The following is a 13,718-nucleotide window of genomic DNA, read 5'->3' on the forward strand; positions in this document are numbered from 1 at the left end:
ATCAATTTAGGTAAAATTCTAAAACTGGATACCCTTAGTTTTATTCATCTATTAGGTTCGTCTATGAGGTTCATCTTTGTCCTTATCAACTTAGGTAAAATTCTAAAATTGTCTAAAATTGGAGACCCTTAGTTTTGTTCGTCTATAGGTTCATCTATGAGATTCATCTCCGAGGTTCATCTATGAGGTTCATTTATAAGGTTCATCTATGAGGTTCGTCTAGAAGGATCACCTATAAGTTTTATCTATAAGGTTCGTCTATGAGGATCATTTACGAGGTTAATCTACGACCTTCATGTATAAGTTTCATCTATGAGGTTCATGTATAAGGTTCACCTATGAGGTTCACCTATAAGGTTCATCTATGAGGTTTACCTACAAGGATCATCTACAAGGTTCATATACGAGGTTCATGTATAAGGTTCATGCATGAGGTCCATCTGTGAGGTTCGTCTAGAAGGATCATCTATAAGGTTCATCTATGAGGTTTACCTACAAGGATCATGTACGAGGTTCATGTATAAGGTTCATGCATGAGGTCCATCTGTGAGGTTCGTCTAGAAGGATCATCTATAAGGTTCATCTATGAGGTGTACCTACAAGGATTATGTACGACGTTCATGTATAAGGCTCATGCATAAGGTCCATCTGTGAGGTTCGTCTAGAAGGATCATCTACCAGGTTCATGTATAAGGTTCTTATATGAGGTTCATCTACGAGGTTCATCTATGAGGTTCATCTACGAGGTTCATGTATAAAGTTCATGTATAAGGTTCTTATATGAGGTTCACCTACGAGGTTCATGTATAAGGTTTACCTATGAGGTTCACCTCTAAAGTTCATCTGTGAGGTTACCTATAAGGATCATATACAAGGTTCATCTACGAGGTTCATGCATAAGGTTCATATATGATGTTCGTTTATAAGATTCATCTATGAGGTTCGTCTAGAAGGATCATCTATAAGGTTCATCTATGAAGTTCATCTATAAGGTTTATCTACGAGGTTAATCTATGAGGTTCATGTATAAGGTTCATCTACGAAGTTCATGTATAAGGTTCAACTATGAGGTTCATCTATAAGGTTCATCTATTTATCGCCAAAACAAACAGAGAGACGAAAGAATGTACCGTTTTAAATCGGCGAGAGGCTGGATAGTTTCGAAAATCCCCACGCACGGGGTTGTAAAGTATTTACTTAGCACGATCGCCGAGGTACACGGGGAAAAAGTAAAGTAATAAGCTCCGGGTTTCAATTTCTAACTCCGGGGTCGGCGAGGCTGGTTGGAGCCGCCTCGTTCTCGCCGAGATTTTTCTGCAAATTGCGGGCGGCCGCGCGGCTGCACGTTGCACCCCGCCCCACTTCTTATCTGTCCCCCCGATATGATTTCGTTTAGACGCAGCTACTTAATCCCGCCGGCGTAACTAATTCGATGCGCCGAGACTGAAAAACCTGCCACTCGTCTGCCAGCCGAGGGACGAGCGAGCCATTTGACGTTCAAGAGTCTAGGCTCCGGCAACTCTAGCAACCTTTCGACTTCCATTAAATGGACTGTTTAACGATCGAACGGTCGGCCGACGTGGAACGTCAATTATATTCCCGGGGGAAAAAAATACCTCGTCGAAGAAGAAAAAAGAAAGGAGGAAAAAAAAGAAGCCCGAGATCCGAGAGAACCGGTGTTTCGCATCCGTGCAGAGACGCTTAAGTGTCTTATTAACGCGCTTCTGAAGCCTCCGTGTCTAATTAATAAAAGACACGCCCCGCAGTCTTAAATCTCGCTGCCTGTTTTCTACGCGAAATACCAATTTTTGTGCCGCAGCTCTCTTTACTCTGCATGCGATAGGTAAAACGAAGGTATGTCTTAAAGAACGGAAACACACTATTTCACTATTTAATTTTAAATTTTGCTGCCCACTTTTCCGACTATTAAAAAGTGCCTTTCTATTCAACCCTTATGTCGATACCTCTTGCACCTACTTCCAATTTCTCACTGACAAATGTATTATATATTTTTCCTTTCTCAAGTGATTGTAAGTTAATTGACCTTTCCGGTTATAAAATTATGAAGTCTAATGACTGCAAAGCTATTGAACGTCGAAAGAGATTTCGGGTACGGAGGGTTAAAAGGCAGCAATTTGCATGCTGGCGGGAATCGAATGCTCGAAAGGTCAACAGCAGAGATCGCGTTTATTCCTCGCGGGCCCTTCGAAGGGTGTAAGCGGCGGAGTATTCGTTAATTAGCGGCAGGAAGATAGGATTGTGAGCGGCCGGAGCCGGGGAACCGGTCACGCTTTGATACCGGGGAAAGTCAATTTATCGGCGGGGTAATTGAACTGGAATGGAATGTGACCGATGCCATCGATTTATTCTAGCCGCCGCTGCCGCCGGCTTAGGACATTTCTACGTCTTTCGAGCAAGGCTCGCTATTCCGCCACCTTTCCAGACTTTTGCCTATCGATCCTTCAGAATCAACGTCCAATTATCTCCGAGGCACAGAAGAAGCCCGAGGCGAACTTGCTGGCCGTCGAGAGCGACGGAACTTTGGCGCGCGAAAATTATGCCCGCGTCAACATCAACACTCGTCAAGGATCAAAAGGCTGTCGTCGACTTTTAAACGGAACCTGATGAACATAATTTTTCCGTAGGAGACACAATCCAGGACAAGCCTGTGCGCTAGGGAATCGTTTTTTTTCTTCCCTCGGTGTTACAGCTCTTCAAAGAAACCGGTGCTCTAATTGCGCGGAACACGTCCGCCATTCGGAAGCCGCCGCCAAGGGGATTCGTAAACAATGTTAACCGAGGTAATCACAGGGGAAAGGACACCGCGAGAAGGTCCAGGCACCCGCGAATCCTAAGCCAAGTAGGTTAGCGAGGGAGCGGGAGGAATGTGGGAACACTTGGCACGGGCCTAGAGCCTCTCCGACCGGAAGTCTCGGTCTCTAGGTCGCGTGTACGGAACTACCAAGCTATAACCGAAGGGTTGTTGGCACCGGCAGGGTTCAAACTTGCAGCCCCTGGATTACAGGAAGCGACCAGAACGGGCTGGATTCCTTCTGATCGTTATCTACCGGGTCAACCCGACGGCAGATGGAACTTCCTACCGAGAGGCTAGTTACCCGAGGCGTTTCGGAACGTATGGACGTCGTGCCCGGGATCAATTATGCGAGTATGCGGAGCAACAATGTTACCGTCTGGCAACGAATGATTTACTACTGCCTTCGTCTTTTGTGTCGCCCACAGGATATTACAGGCTAGACGTCTTGCAGGAACAGTTTCAGTTCGAGCACACGTAAAACACACGTTTAGGTGATGCAGTCTGTGCATGTATAGTTTAACCCTCGGACGAGGGAACACTTTTACAACTATATGGATAATTGATGATCAATTTTTCTCGTCAATTTTTTTAAACATATTTTTGGAAGTACTTCTTGTAGACACGATATTCTTAGTATAACAATGAGACCCCACCGTCGAAGGGTTAACAAAGACAAAACCTACAATTGACACAAATTTTCTTGGTCACCTGACAGTAAACACGTGTTCGACATTCTTCTCAAGCATCGAACTGTCTTCGTGAAAACGAAGACGAAACTGGGAGAGAAATGTGAAAAACCTACCACTGTGACACAATGATAAGAGACCCATAAAACATGTTAATGAACTTGATATTTAAAAAGCTCCTCGGCTTGGTTTGCAGAATAATTTCAGACTAATTTAAATAATTTAGAAAAATGTACACTTGCTAAATTTTCTGGAACTGTATTAGAACCATGACGTTCCTCGAACACTGATTCTGTTCTACAAAACGTCTAGTCCCATAACACCGAGTCACATAAACGTCTAGTCACACTGTTAACAAGAACAGGCTATGAGCAACAATCTCCGAATAGAGCACGTTTATATCGAGGAAAGTACAGGACGTTTCAGGACGGGATTGGCGGGGTTAAACGGTAAGAAATTACGTCGACGAAGGTCGACGAGGGTTGGCTTTCTAATTCAATTTTTGGAGGGGGGTAAGTCGGCGGTTGTCGGTCGCGAAAGAGAACCGGCGCGGCCCTATTAACCGCGGCGGGTCGGATGAAGTTCGCGGGCGGAAATTTGCATCGAACAGTCGCAAAGCGGTAACCTAAATCTTGAGTTTGCCGATCGCGAGACAAAGGTCGCGGCGGCGGCATGTCACAATGTACACCGTGTCCGCCTACGTTCCTCTAATTACTTTACCAATAATCGGCCGCGGGTGCACGCGAGCACCGATCGAGAAAGAGAGCAAAAGAGGGAGAGAGAGAGAGAGAGAAAGAGCTGGGACTCGGCTTCTCGGTATCCGTCTCGCGAGGAAAAAAATAATATACGCACGCGTGTATATATCGAAAATATGTACATATAAATATATACATGTACCGGGGGCATATAGCCCCGCGACAAAGGGGCAGATCAAAAGCGGAGAACCGAGCGGAGAAATGTAGGTTACTTAACGAACACCTCGGTGATTTCGCTGCGCGCTAGACGCCTCTGTCCCGCAAAATCCGGGCCGGCAACGCTTTTCACGCCTAGAAGCCCAAGCACACGCTTCTCCTCGGCCGATCGACAAAGAATCCTTCTTATCCGCGATGCGTCGGAGCTTCCGACAGCCTCGGTATTTTTCCGCCCCTGCGCCGGAACCGTTCGTCATTGTGCGACTCGCAGGATTTCGCGCCGGGGAGAGAGCAATCGACCGGCGAGAATAAATGTCATTCGGAAAGGAGATCCTTGGGAATACTGCGCGATTTCTCCGCGGGAGAGAACCCCGTGGAACGTAATATTCCTACCAGGCCGAGGGAACATTCCTCCGAGAGATTCCTCCAACAATTATTCCTGACAATGCGCGCGCGAACAGTGTCCGTCCCGAGGACCAGTTAACGCTTCACGTCTGGATTGCCGTTTCGCAAATAAATTTCAACTGTAAGTTTACCGAAATGCGCCGTACGTTTGTTTTTTTAGGAATCAGTTGGATTACACGTGCCTTTGTACAGTTTCCAGTAGTCGGTTCTCTATTTTTACTTCAAGCATCGTTGCGCTATTGCGAGACGTGTGTGTCTCCATATAAAATATCGATCTCGGCTCAGAAGTAAATTTGGATCGTGCGCTACCAGAAATATGTCTTTCCTTCCGCTAGCTAGCTAGATCTCTCGACTTGGAACTTAATGATTAACGCGTTAAGTGCCAAATATCAACCCCAGAGATTCTCACAAAATCAGAGTAATTTATTCAATGAAACCACAACTAGAAAGTTAAAATGTATTATAGGGGATGCTGTCTTAACCGTTTTGGATTCGAAAGACTCCAATGAAATTCGGTTTATCTGGATATCTTATAATAAAAATTAATTTCTAAACACAGTCAAAAATCACTGTCAGTCATTTGTGACTGACGTGGCAATTATCGTGTTAAATCATCTCGCTTAATCCTTCCACGACCATTAGACACTCGTGTGTCTCCACATAAAATCTTGATTTTATTTCAGAGGTAAATTTAAATTGTGAGCGATCAGAAATAGATCTTCCGTTCCAAAAAGTTCTCAGGATCTCGAGGACGATGTCTCGAAATGAATGTGTCTTCGTACAACTCTTACATAAAAATCTCCGTGGTGTCTTCGCTTTTTAACGTCGAGTAGCTCCTGTTTTAGATCGAGTGGCCAAAATGAAGTGATTCGAAATCTCGCGTAGCTTTGCGGGTCCTGCCGGTTCTGGAAGGATGTGGTAGCTTCGGTTTAATTGCGCCGGTTCTGCACGCGTGCACGAAATAGCCTCGGCACGCAGGGATTGAAAGGTTACAGTCTATTTTTACCCGAATCGCCTTCCGATGCGCGAGCGAGACTCGATTCTATAGAAGAACTAAAATTACCGGCGCGATATCAAAGGGTTCGGCGTCGCGTCGTCCTTCGTCGCAGGACGAGTGGTGGTGTAGGATCCGGGGCTGCGGAGGAAGTTTCCCGCGGCGAAAACGCGCGGACCACCCTCTATATTTCACCATCCAAGAATTTACCTTGCCAATCCAGCCTCTTTCACACTCCATCCACGGGCTTGTAGCCTGCATACCCTATGCATACCCTATGCAACTGCAGCAGCTCGTTACCGAGCCACGTCAAGCTTGCCACGCCGCCTTGCATTTTACATGCGTCCCTACACGTACTTGTCGTCCACATTACACGATCTCGCATCGGTATGGCGAAGCACGCTTTCCTCATTACTCTATCTCCGTTTCGCCCCTCTCCGTCCGACGCTGTTCACCCTCCCTCCGTCTATCGTTTTCCCTCGATCCAACGCGTTTTCCCTCCCCGCGCGCACCCCCGTGCACCCCGCGACGACCGTGTGTCTTTGTCTCTCTTTCCCGGAACCGGGCCGGGCCGGGCTGCTCTCTCACGTCCCCGTGTTCCATCAGCGACAACCTATCAATAAAACGCCTTCCTCGAAGAACAGCGCCCATTTTCCTCGGCGTCGCCTAGCCTAGCCTAGCCTAGCGCGGCCTCGCCTATGCATCCCTACCATCCGGCAACCGTAATTGCATGCGAACAGAGAAGCTGCCGCATCCGTCACCTACTCCCAACCGGGCCAGGTGCACCCAAGCTTTCAACTCCTGCGATCCCGGTCGCTGATCCTGAGGAATCGTCCGTCTAGACGATTCGAATGGAAAAATGCGAGACTCCAGTCCATTGCGACGCGGAAGTTGGCAAAAGTATAACACCCGAGGCTTGAAGAATGACTGACGATCAGTATTACGACACAGAGGAACGACGCCGCGATACCGCAACGGTGAAAAGATGGTAACGCGCGCTGAAGAGGATCCTGACTCTGTCATTTGACTTCTGAGCAGTCTAGGGGACGAAACCCTTTGAAATTCGTCGGCTGAACGAACGAATGAAAGTATGCGTGTGGGATGTTGTGCTAAGTGTGCGAGAGGCGTAGAAGGTTCTTTAATAAGTTACTCCTTGAGTTTTATAGCGTCAGGGTAAGCCTACGTCAGGAAAGAGACAGGGAATGTCTTCCGCTGGAATCGCTCGTGGCGGAGCTCAAAGTCTGAAAAACTGAAGGACCATTTAGCAGGACAGGAGAAGTTTGTAACGTCGAGGACGAAGAGCACCACCCGCAGGAAGATGAATATTGAAGATCGAACGCGCGCCAATCAAGAATGAAGGACTCCCCGCTTGAAAATGAATCTTGAATATGAAACGTGTCGCGAACTATGTTCTTAAAGTTTCTAATTGCTCGGGGAGTTATCAAGGACGACGGACCGGGCGATTGAATCGACAGTTCGCCGTCAGAGCGAACGGTCCGTGTGCTCAGCCTTCGAAACGACGAAGATCGTTAAGCGGCTCCGTCGTTCGCGGGTTGCGGGACGACGAATTCTCATTTCGCGCCGCGAACCGCCAGGATAATCGTCCGCGGCGATGTGTGCGCGACGATGAATACCTAAATAGGCGAAGATGCGGTCGGGTATAAAGCGGTCAAGGACTGGCCGAGCAGGTGAATCCAGAAAATAGGTGGAACACGTCGGCGGTGGCAGGGCGGCAACGGCAATTTGCTGGTCAAGAAATACGTGCGCCGGATCGATCGATCGATCGGATATCGTTCCCTCCGTTCAGTAATTCCGATCGCCGACGCGTGACCGTCCGTCCACATTTCGTGGGCTCCGACTCCCTGCCGTCTGACCATTGAGGTCTCGTACTACTAGCCGACGCGACCACCTCTGACTTTGTGTGTCGCTTACTTATTCATTCCCTTCGGCAACCACGCCGGCAGTCTTCTCCGGTCGGAACGCCTTTCGACTACTGTTTACAAACTGCGAAAGATTGCGTTCCGATTCCACCGAATCAGCCCGTAACACTCCGGTATCGCGTTAACACGTTGACCGCCAGGTCACCCGTATATGGGTGACGGAATTATTTCTACAGGTTTTAACCCTTACTCCGGCATTATTTCAAGCTTACTTCCCAACAATCTATTTTTCATACGGAGAGAAACTGTGCACTCAACATTTTTATATCAAGCATAGAAAGGAAAATATTTATATTATTAATTAATTTGACTTTTGCCGCCACATACGCGGCATTGGACCCAGTAAGTAAAAGTGCCATGCAGCTTGTATGGCGGCATTGGTCCGTTAAGGGTTAAAATGAATTTTTACGTTAATATATTCCTTGTTCCAAATAGCATTAGGGTCTGTAAAATGCAAGAAAGTTGGAGGACTACTCGATATATCATACATTTGACTTTTTTCAATTTTTATTTCATTAAGTAACTTACTTTGATTTTATGGAATTTTTGAGGATTCTAATTTGGCAGTCAAAGTGTTAACGAGAAATGATCTCGAACATGTCGACGTGACTCGATCAAAATGACGCTCAAGACAGTTCGTCGGGATTGCCAGAAACCCCGATTGGAGAAATAATTACCAGATGGATGTAAGGTACAGTTCGAAATTTTTACTTGAATGTTAATTAAATGTGGCAATCTCTGTTTTATCTTAACGCTTTGCACTCGGAACCGATTTAATTAAAAAACCAAACATTTCTTCCGAGTTTACAATTTACTTTGCAATTTACTCCGCAATACTTAAATGTTTAACGATGTAAAAAATATTTTGAGTAATGGTGTAGCAATTTTTAGTGGCGCCTCAGAGTGCTAAAGGTTAACATCTGTAAAATATACAGAGGAAAGTGGACTTTGATCTTCCGACTTAGATCTTTTCATTTCATGCATACAATTTACTCTACAGTGCTTAAATGTTTAACGATGTGAAAAATATTTTGAGGAAGATATAGCAATTTTTAGTGGCGTCTCAGAGTTCTAAGGGTTAACATCTGTAAAATATACAGAGGAAAGTGGACTTTGATCTTCCGACTTAGATCTTTTCATTTCATGCCTACAATTTACTCTACAGTGCTTAAATGTTTAACAATGTAAAAAATATTTTGACTAATGAGATAGCAGTTTTTAGTAGCGCCTCAAAGTGCTTAATATCTGTGAAATATGCAGAGAAAGTAGACTCTGACGTTAGAAGACAAAGACCTCTGATAAAATAATGAGTAAATTGAACATTTTTATATGCATACATTCAAAAGAAGAATTCTATTAATCACTTCTGTACCAAGCATTTTATCCAGTTTATTTAACTGAAGTCTTTAGTTCATTGTGTTGTGCTAGTTAGGAGGTACTCTAATTGCAAGTTCCGCAGTCTGGTATAATAACCACGAGCATTCGGAATAAATCTGCACTAGGAGAATTCGTACATGGCAAACGTGGAAAAGTTTTTAAGTAGACAACAAAGAAAATTAACCCCTTATCTTAAGACATTCTACAAGACCAAGGAAAGTATACATTGTACACCAAAGTGTACCGTAACAAAGAAACATCAATAACAACAAAATGAAATATTGTCATTTGAAAGAAACGAATAACATTCATATAATAAATTCGTGTACTCGATATCACAGGGCAAAGTGTAGATACAAAATCCCTGCATCATAGAAAAGTAGATTAACATTGGATCAGTCCTATCACGGTCAAAATGACCGGTTTTATATTTTACAATTATTAAAACTACAAATTTCACTTATGGAAAATAGTGGAATAAATATCGTTGTCCAAGCATTTATTATATTGAAAATTACGGGTAATCTCAATAAACTTAGGTTTGCCATTTTTACAAGGCAATATTTACTGTTAATGCTTGGTAGGTATAGTGTTAACCCTTTGCACTCGGCGCCATTCTAATTCTGAAACTAAATTTTTCTTCGGAAACCGATCCGATTTCCACATATACTATTTAAACGTTTAGTAATCTATCAAATACAAATTTTGTAATGTAACGAATATTTTATAATATGTTTTCTAATTTCCTTAAAATAATGCCACAACAATTTTTACCGTCGCCTCAGAGTCACCACTCGAGTGCAAATGGTTAAAAAGCAAAGAAAGACTCGGAATGTAAAAAACAGGATAACGCAACAGAATCGATACAAATCAGGAAATCATGGAAGAATGGCAAACCAGCAATGCCCTAAGCTTAAAATAAACAAAAAAGAAACAGACATGTAAAAGAGCCTGCAGGCGAGCGAGTGAGCTTGGCCAGATTAAAATCGGCCGGTGTGTGGCGATTGTGCGTGGGAGAGAAGAAGGGTGGGGGGTGGGGGGCAGGTTATCAGATACGCACCTCATAATTTCATTCTCCTTTTCCTCCTCCTGCCTCTGCCTTATCATAACCTCCTCGATGGTGCTCCTCTCCTCGGGGGTGAGGTGCGACATATCAGGTACAGCCGCCATCACGGACGTAAGATAGGAACGTGCACGGGAAGGTCTAATCGCGAGAAGTTTAGCGCGACGCGCGGGCCGGCGCACCACCGACGACGCCGCCGATGAGATGCCGCGACGAGGTTCGCTCGCCGCGCGGCAACGCTCCTTCCTACGGGATATCGCGTCCTTTCTACGACTACGGGAATGCTTTGTGGTACGGGGGGAGTCATCCGACACCTGGTAATCGTACCAGTTGGCCGCGACAACACGGTTTGGCCTCCTCCGCTGAGCGCGGCGGTGTCCGCTGTTTCGTGCGTTCCTTGGATCGGTGCTCGGAGGAGGATCTGTCGCACCTGTCCGCTCGGCGGCTACCACCGGGTACGAGCGTTGTCGTTTGTCGGTCGACGGCGAGGACGGCGATGACGACGGTGGTCACGATGACAACGTTCACGATCAGGACGAGGCACCGCTGTCCTACTGTCGAGGGTAGAGAGGCTCGGCGGCGGACCGCAGGCTTTGGCTTTATCGTTCGCGCGTTATCGTCGGGCCCGGAGAGGCTGGCTCTCATGCGAGTGTTCAGCTTCGTCGTGGCATCGACGCGATGACGATGCCCGATCACGATGATGATGCTGATGCTGATGCTGGTTGTGTCGACGATGCTGCTGGCTCCGTGATCGTCGTCCCCGTCGGCGTCCTTGTCGTCGGTGTCTCTCGTCGTACGATTACCACTGGCCGCATCTGTATGACAAATCATGTTCACAGGCTGTGTGGAGGTCCTCGCATTCTCTCTTCCGTCCTCGTAGCACGTCCTCCGCTCGAACCCAGCTTCATGGAACGGCGCTCGGCTGTGCCCGGGTGTTCCTCGAAAGCGACCTTCGACGAGGTTCCTCCTCGCGTCCTCGATACGATGATGGCGGCGGCTGCGGCGGCGACGGCGTCGGCGGCGTCGGCGGCTAGGTTAGGACGCGCGCAACCTCCTACTCTCTCTCGCTGCCACCGAAGTACGCGTGCACTCGGAGAGAGAGCACCCACACCCCCGCGTCGCCCCGAACTCCGTTTACCAGCCGATTCCCCCCCGGTTTTGTTTACCCGACACGCCGTTTCCTTCTCTCGCCCCTTTGATCTTCGTCTTCCTCTTGGTCCTCTTCCTCTCCCTCTCTCTCTCTCTCTCTCTCTCTCTTCTTCCTCGTTCTACAGACAGCCCCGTGGAGAGCACGTCACACTCACGGGAACGTCAGCCGAGTTCCGAGGTTTCGAGCGAGCCAGCGGCCCAGTTCACGAATACATCGATTGAAAAGGAAAACGGGTCACGGGTGACTCCGACGTTGCCTGCGCTCGTTTCTGCCGTACACACCAACTCTGTTCTCTCTCTCTCCCTCTCTCTCTCTCTCTCTCTCTCTCTCTCTCTCTATCTCTCTCTTTCTCTCTCTCTCTCTTCCCCGGGTTCTTGAACTTTGCAGGGGGGAAACACACCGCCTCTGTACACTGTACTCCCGACGAACACGCACGCACACAGCACCGCCCGGGGCACCCCCGCCAGGTGAAAAACGCTTTCGCCGAGGCTGAGAGCGCGATCGGACCGTGATCCTCTTTTGTCGCGGGCCAGATGGGTCCGCCTAACCCTGACCAATCCCGTGACGCTGTGCAACGATGGCTACGTGTTCGTGTTCCTCGGCTGTCGGTCGTTTTTTCGTAATCTCATCGATTCCGAGGGAATACGGGTCACTGGGTATATGCTCGGTCTTTTCCCTTATTTCCGAACCATAGATAAGAAAACAGCCCTCTCTCTCTCTATCCCTCTCTCTCTCTCTCTCTTCCTGGTGGGATCGACGCGGACGATCGAACGCGTCTTCGAGGGAGATCGGATCGATCAGAGTTGCCCGACGAGGTGTCCAGCTCGTCAACAGTTGTCGTCCGCGACCATGGCTCGTGGCGATGATGGTTCCAGGTGTTCGCTAGCTACCGTACGGACCCATTCGACGGCCGGATGCCCGTGTACTCGCGCGGATCACCCGCCACGTATGCGTGCCTCGGCTCCGGACGATATTTAACGCCACAAGTACTCGAATACTGGCCGCGATTCACGTGGCGGCCGACACAACGATGGCGCTTTTCGACGTCTCTGCAGCGACCGCGACACCCACACAATCAATCGCCCTAGACCGGATCGTTCCACACCCACGAGAACCGTTTTCCCAGCTGACCGGCTGTCCTCGAGGTTCCCCGAGGCGTACGAACACCGCCGTCGAACGCGGAGCCCGTGTCAGCTGCTCGCCTTCGTCCTCCGATCTCTCTGGCGATCCTGGCTACCGAGGAATATGGATCCTCGCGGTTTTCGTCAGGTTAACAAACAGCCAGTTACTCTGTTATCGCGAGCGGACTCTCCAACCCTCTCTTTCTCTTTGTCTCTTGTTCTATCTTTCTTTCTCTTTCTCTCGTTCTATTTCGTTCTGCCTCTCTCTATCTTTCTCTCAGTCTCTCTCTCTCTCTCTCTCTCTCTCTGTCTCTCCCTCTCCCTGTCTATCTGTCTGTGTCTGTCTTTCTCTGCGGCGGCTGCCCGATATCCCTCTCGCACTGATTACACACGCGTGCACCAGAACAACGGGGGCCGGAGTCGTCGACTATGGCCGAACGAAACGATACTCCTCACTTCCGTGTTTCCAGCGTTTCCCTTCTGTACGCTCGACGCAAGAACAACACACGAATGAGCTTATTCCACACCCCTAGCGCGCTTATGTCCGTCAACGCTCCGCGATTGGTACTACTCTCACTGACGGTTCAGCCTCTCCGTCACGCTCCCGTTCCCTTCGGTCTCTCTCTCCTTCTCTCGCCACCCCGTGTCCGTACACCCTTCGCTCCTCTACTCGTCGCAACCCGCCACCGTTCGCCTACATCTTTCTCCCTCTACCTCCGGCTTCTATATCTGGTCCTATCTACCCTCGCCCTTCCATCGGCCGACGTCTATCTTCCCTCTCTTTCTCTTTCTCCACGCCTGGCTCGCACACCACGGCTCTCTCTGCGCCACGACCCTCTCCCTCTCCCTCTTCTCCTACTACTCTCCTTCACTCCTCTCCTCTACGCTGCTCGCAACACGGGCTGAAACGAGACAACCCGTTCCGCGAAGGGGGCTAATTTCCGGCCGCGAATCGACTTCCTGTTCGAATCCACCGCGCGATGGATCCCGGAGTCCTGGCCCGAGGCGAGAACCCTGTGCCCCGGCTATCGGCGACCATGAAGAAAGGAAAATAATCTAACCGAGAACCCGTCCGAGCCTTTCGACGCGCGGAATACACCTTTTCTCCTCTCTCCTGCTTTCTCTCTCTCTCTCTCTCTCTTCCTCCCTCTCGCTCGTTCTCTCTGTCTCTCTCCCCCGTTTTAGTCCACGACCGCAGTTGCGCGAACCGCTAACCCTCCCACCGTCCCTGTTTGTCCATTACGGACCACCACCCT

The 13,718-nt window shown here is 48.3% G+C and overlaps 1 protein-coding gene across 13 annotated transcripts in view; it reads right to left on the reverse strand.

Annotated features, from left to right (window-relative positions):
- The window catches only part of Rim (Rab3 interacting molecule), a 127,709-nt gene extending 117,387 nt beyond the window's left edge, over positions 1-10,322 (reverse strand). For all 13 annotated transcript variants that reach the window (XM_076805649.1, XM_076805647.1, XM_076805655.1 and 10 more), the window contains exon 1: positions 10,189-10,322. In XM_076805649.1, coding sequence (XP_076661764.1) covers positions 10,189-10,298 — 110 coding nt within the window. In that variant the 5' untranslated portion in view covers positions 10,299-10,322. The remainder of the gene's footprint in view (positions 1-10,188) is intronic.
- Positions 10,323-13,718: the final 3,396 nt, after the last annotated feature.

The sequence above is a fragment of the Halictus rubicundus genome, chromosome 2 (genome assembly GCF_050948215.1).
Source record: "Halictus rubicundus isolate RS-2024b chromosome 2, iyHalRubi1_principal, whole genome shotgun sequence".
NCBI classification, from domain to species: Eukaryota; Metazoa; Arthropoda; class Insecta; order Hymenoptera; family Halictidae; genus Halictus; species Halictus rubicundus.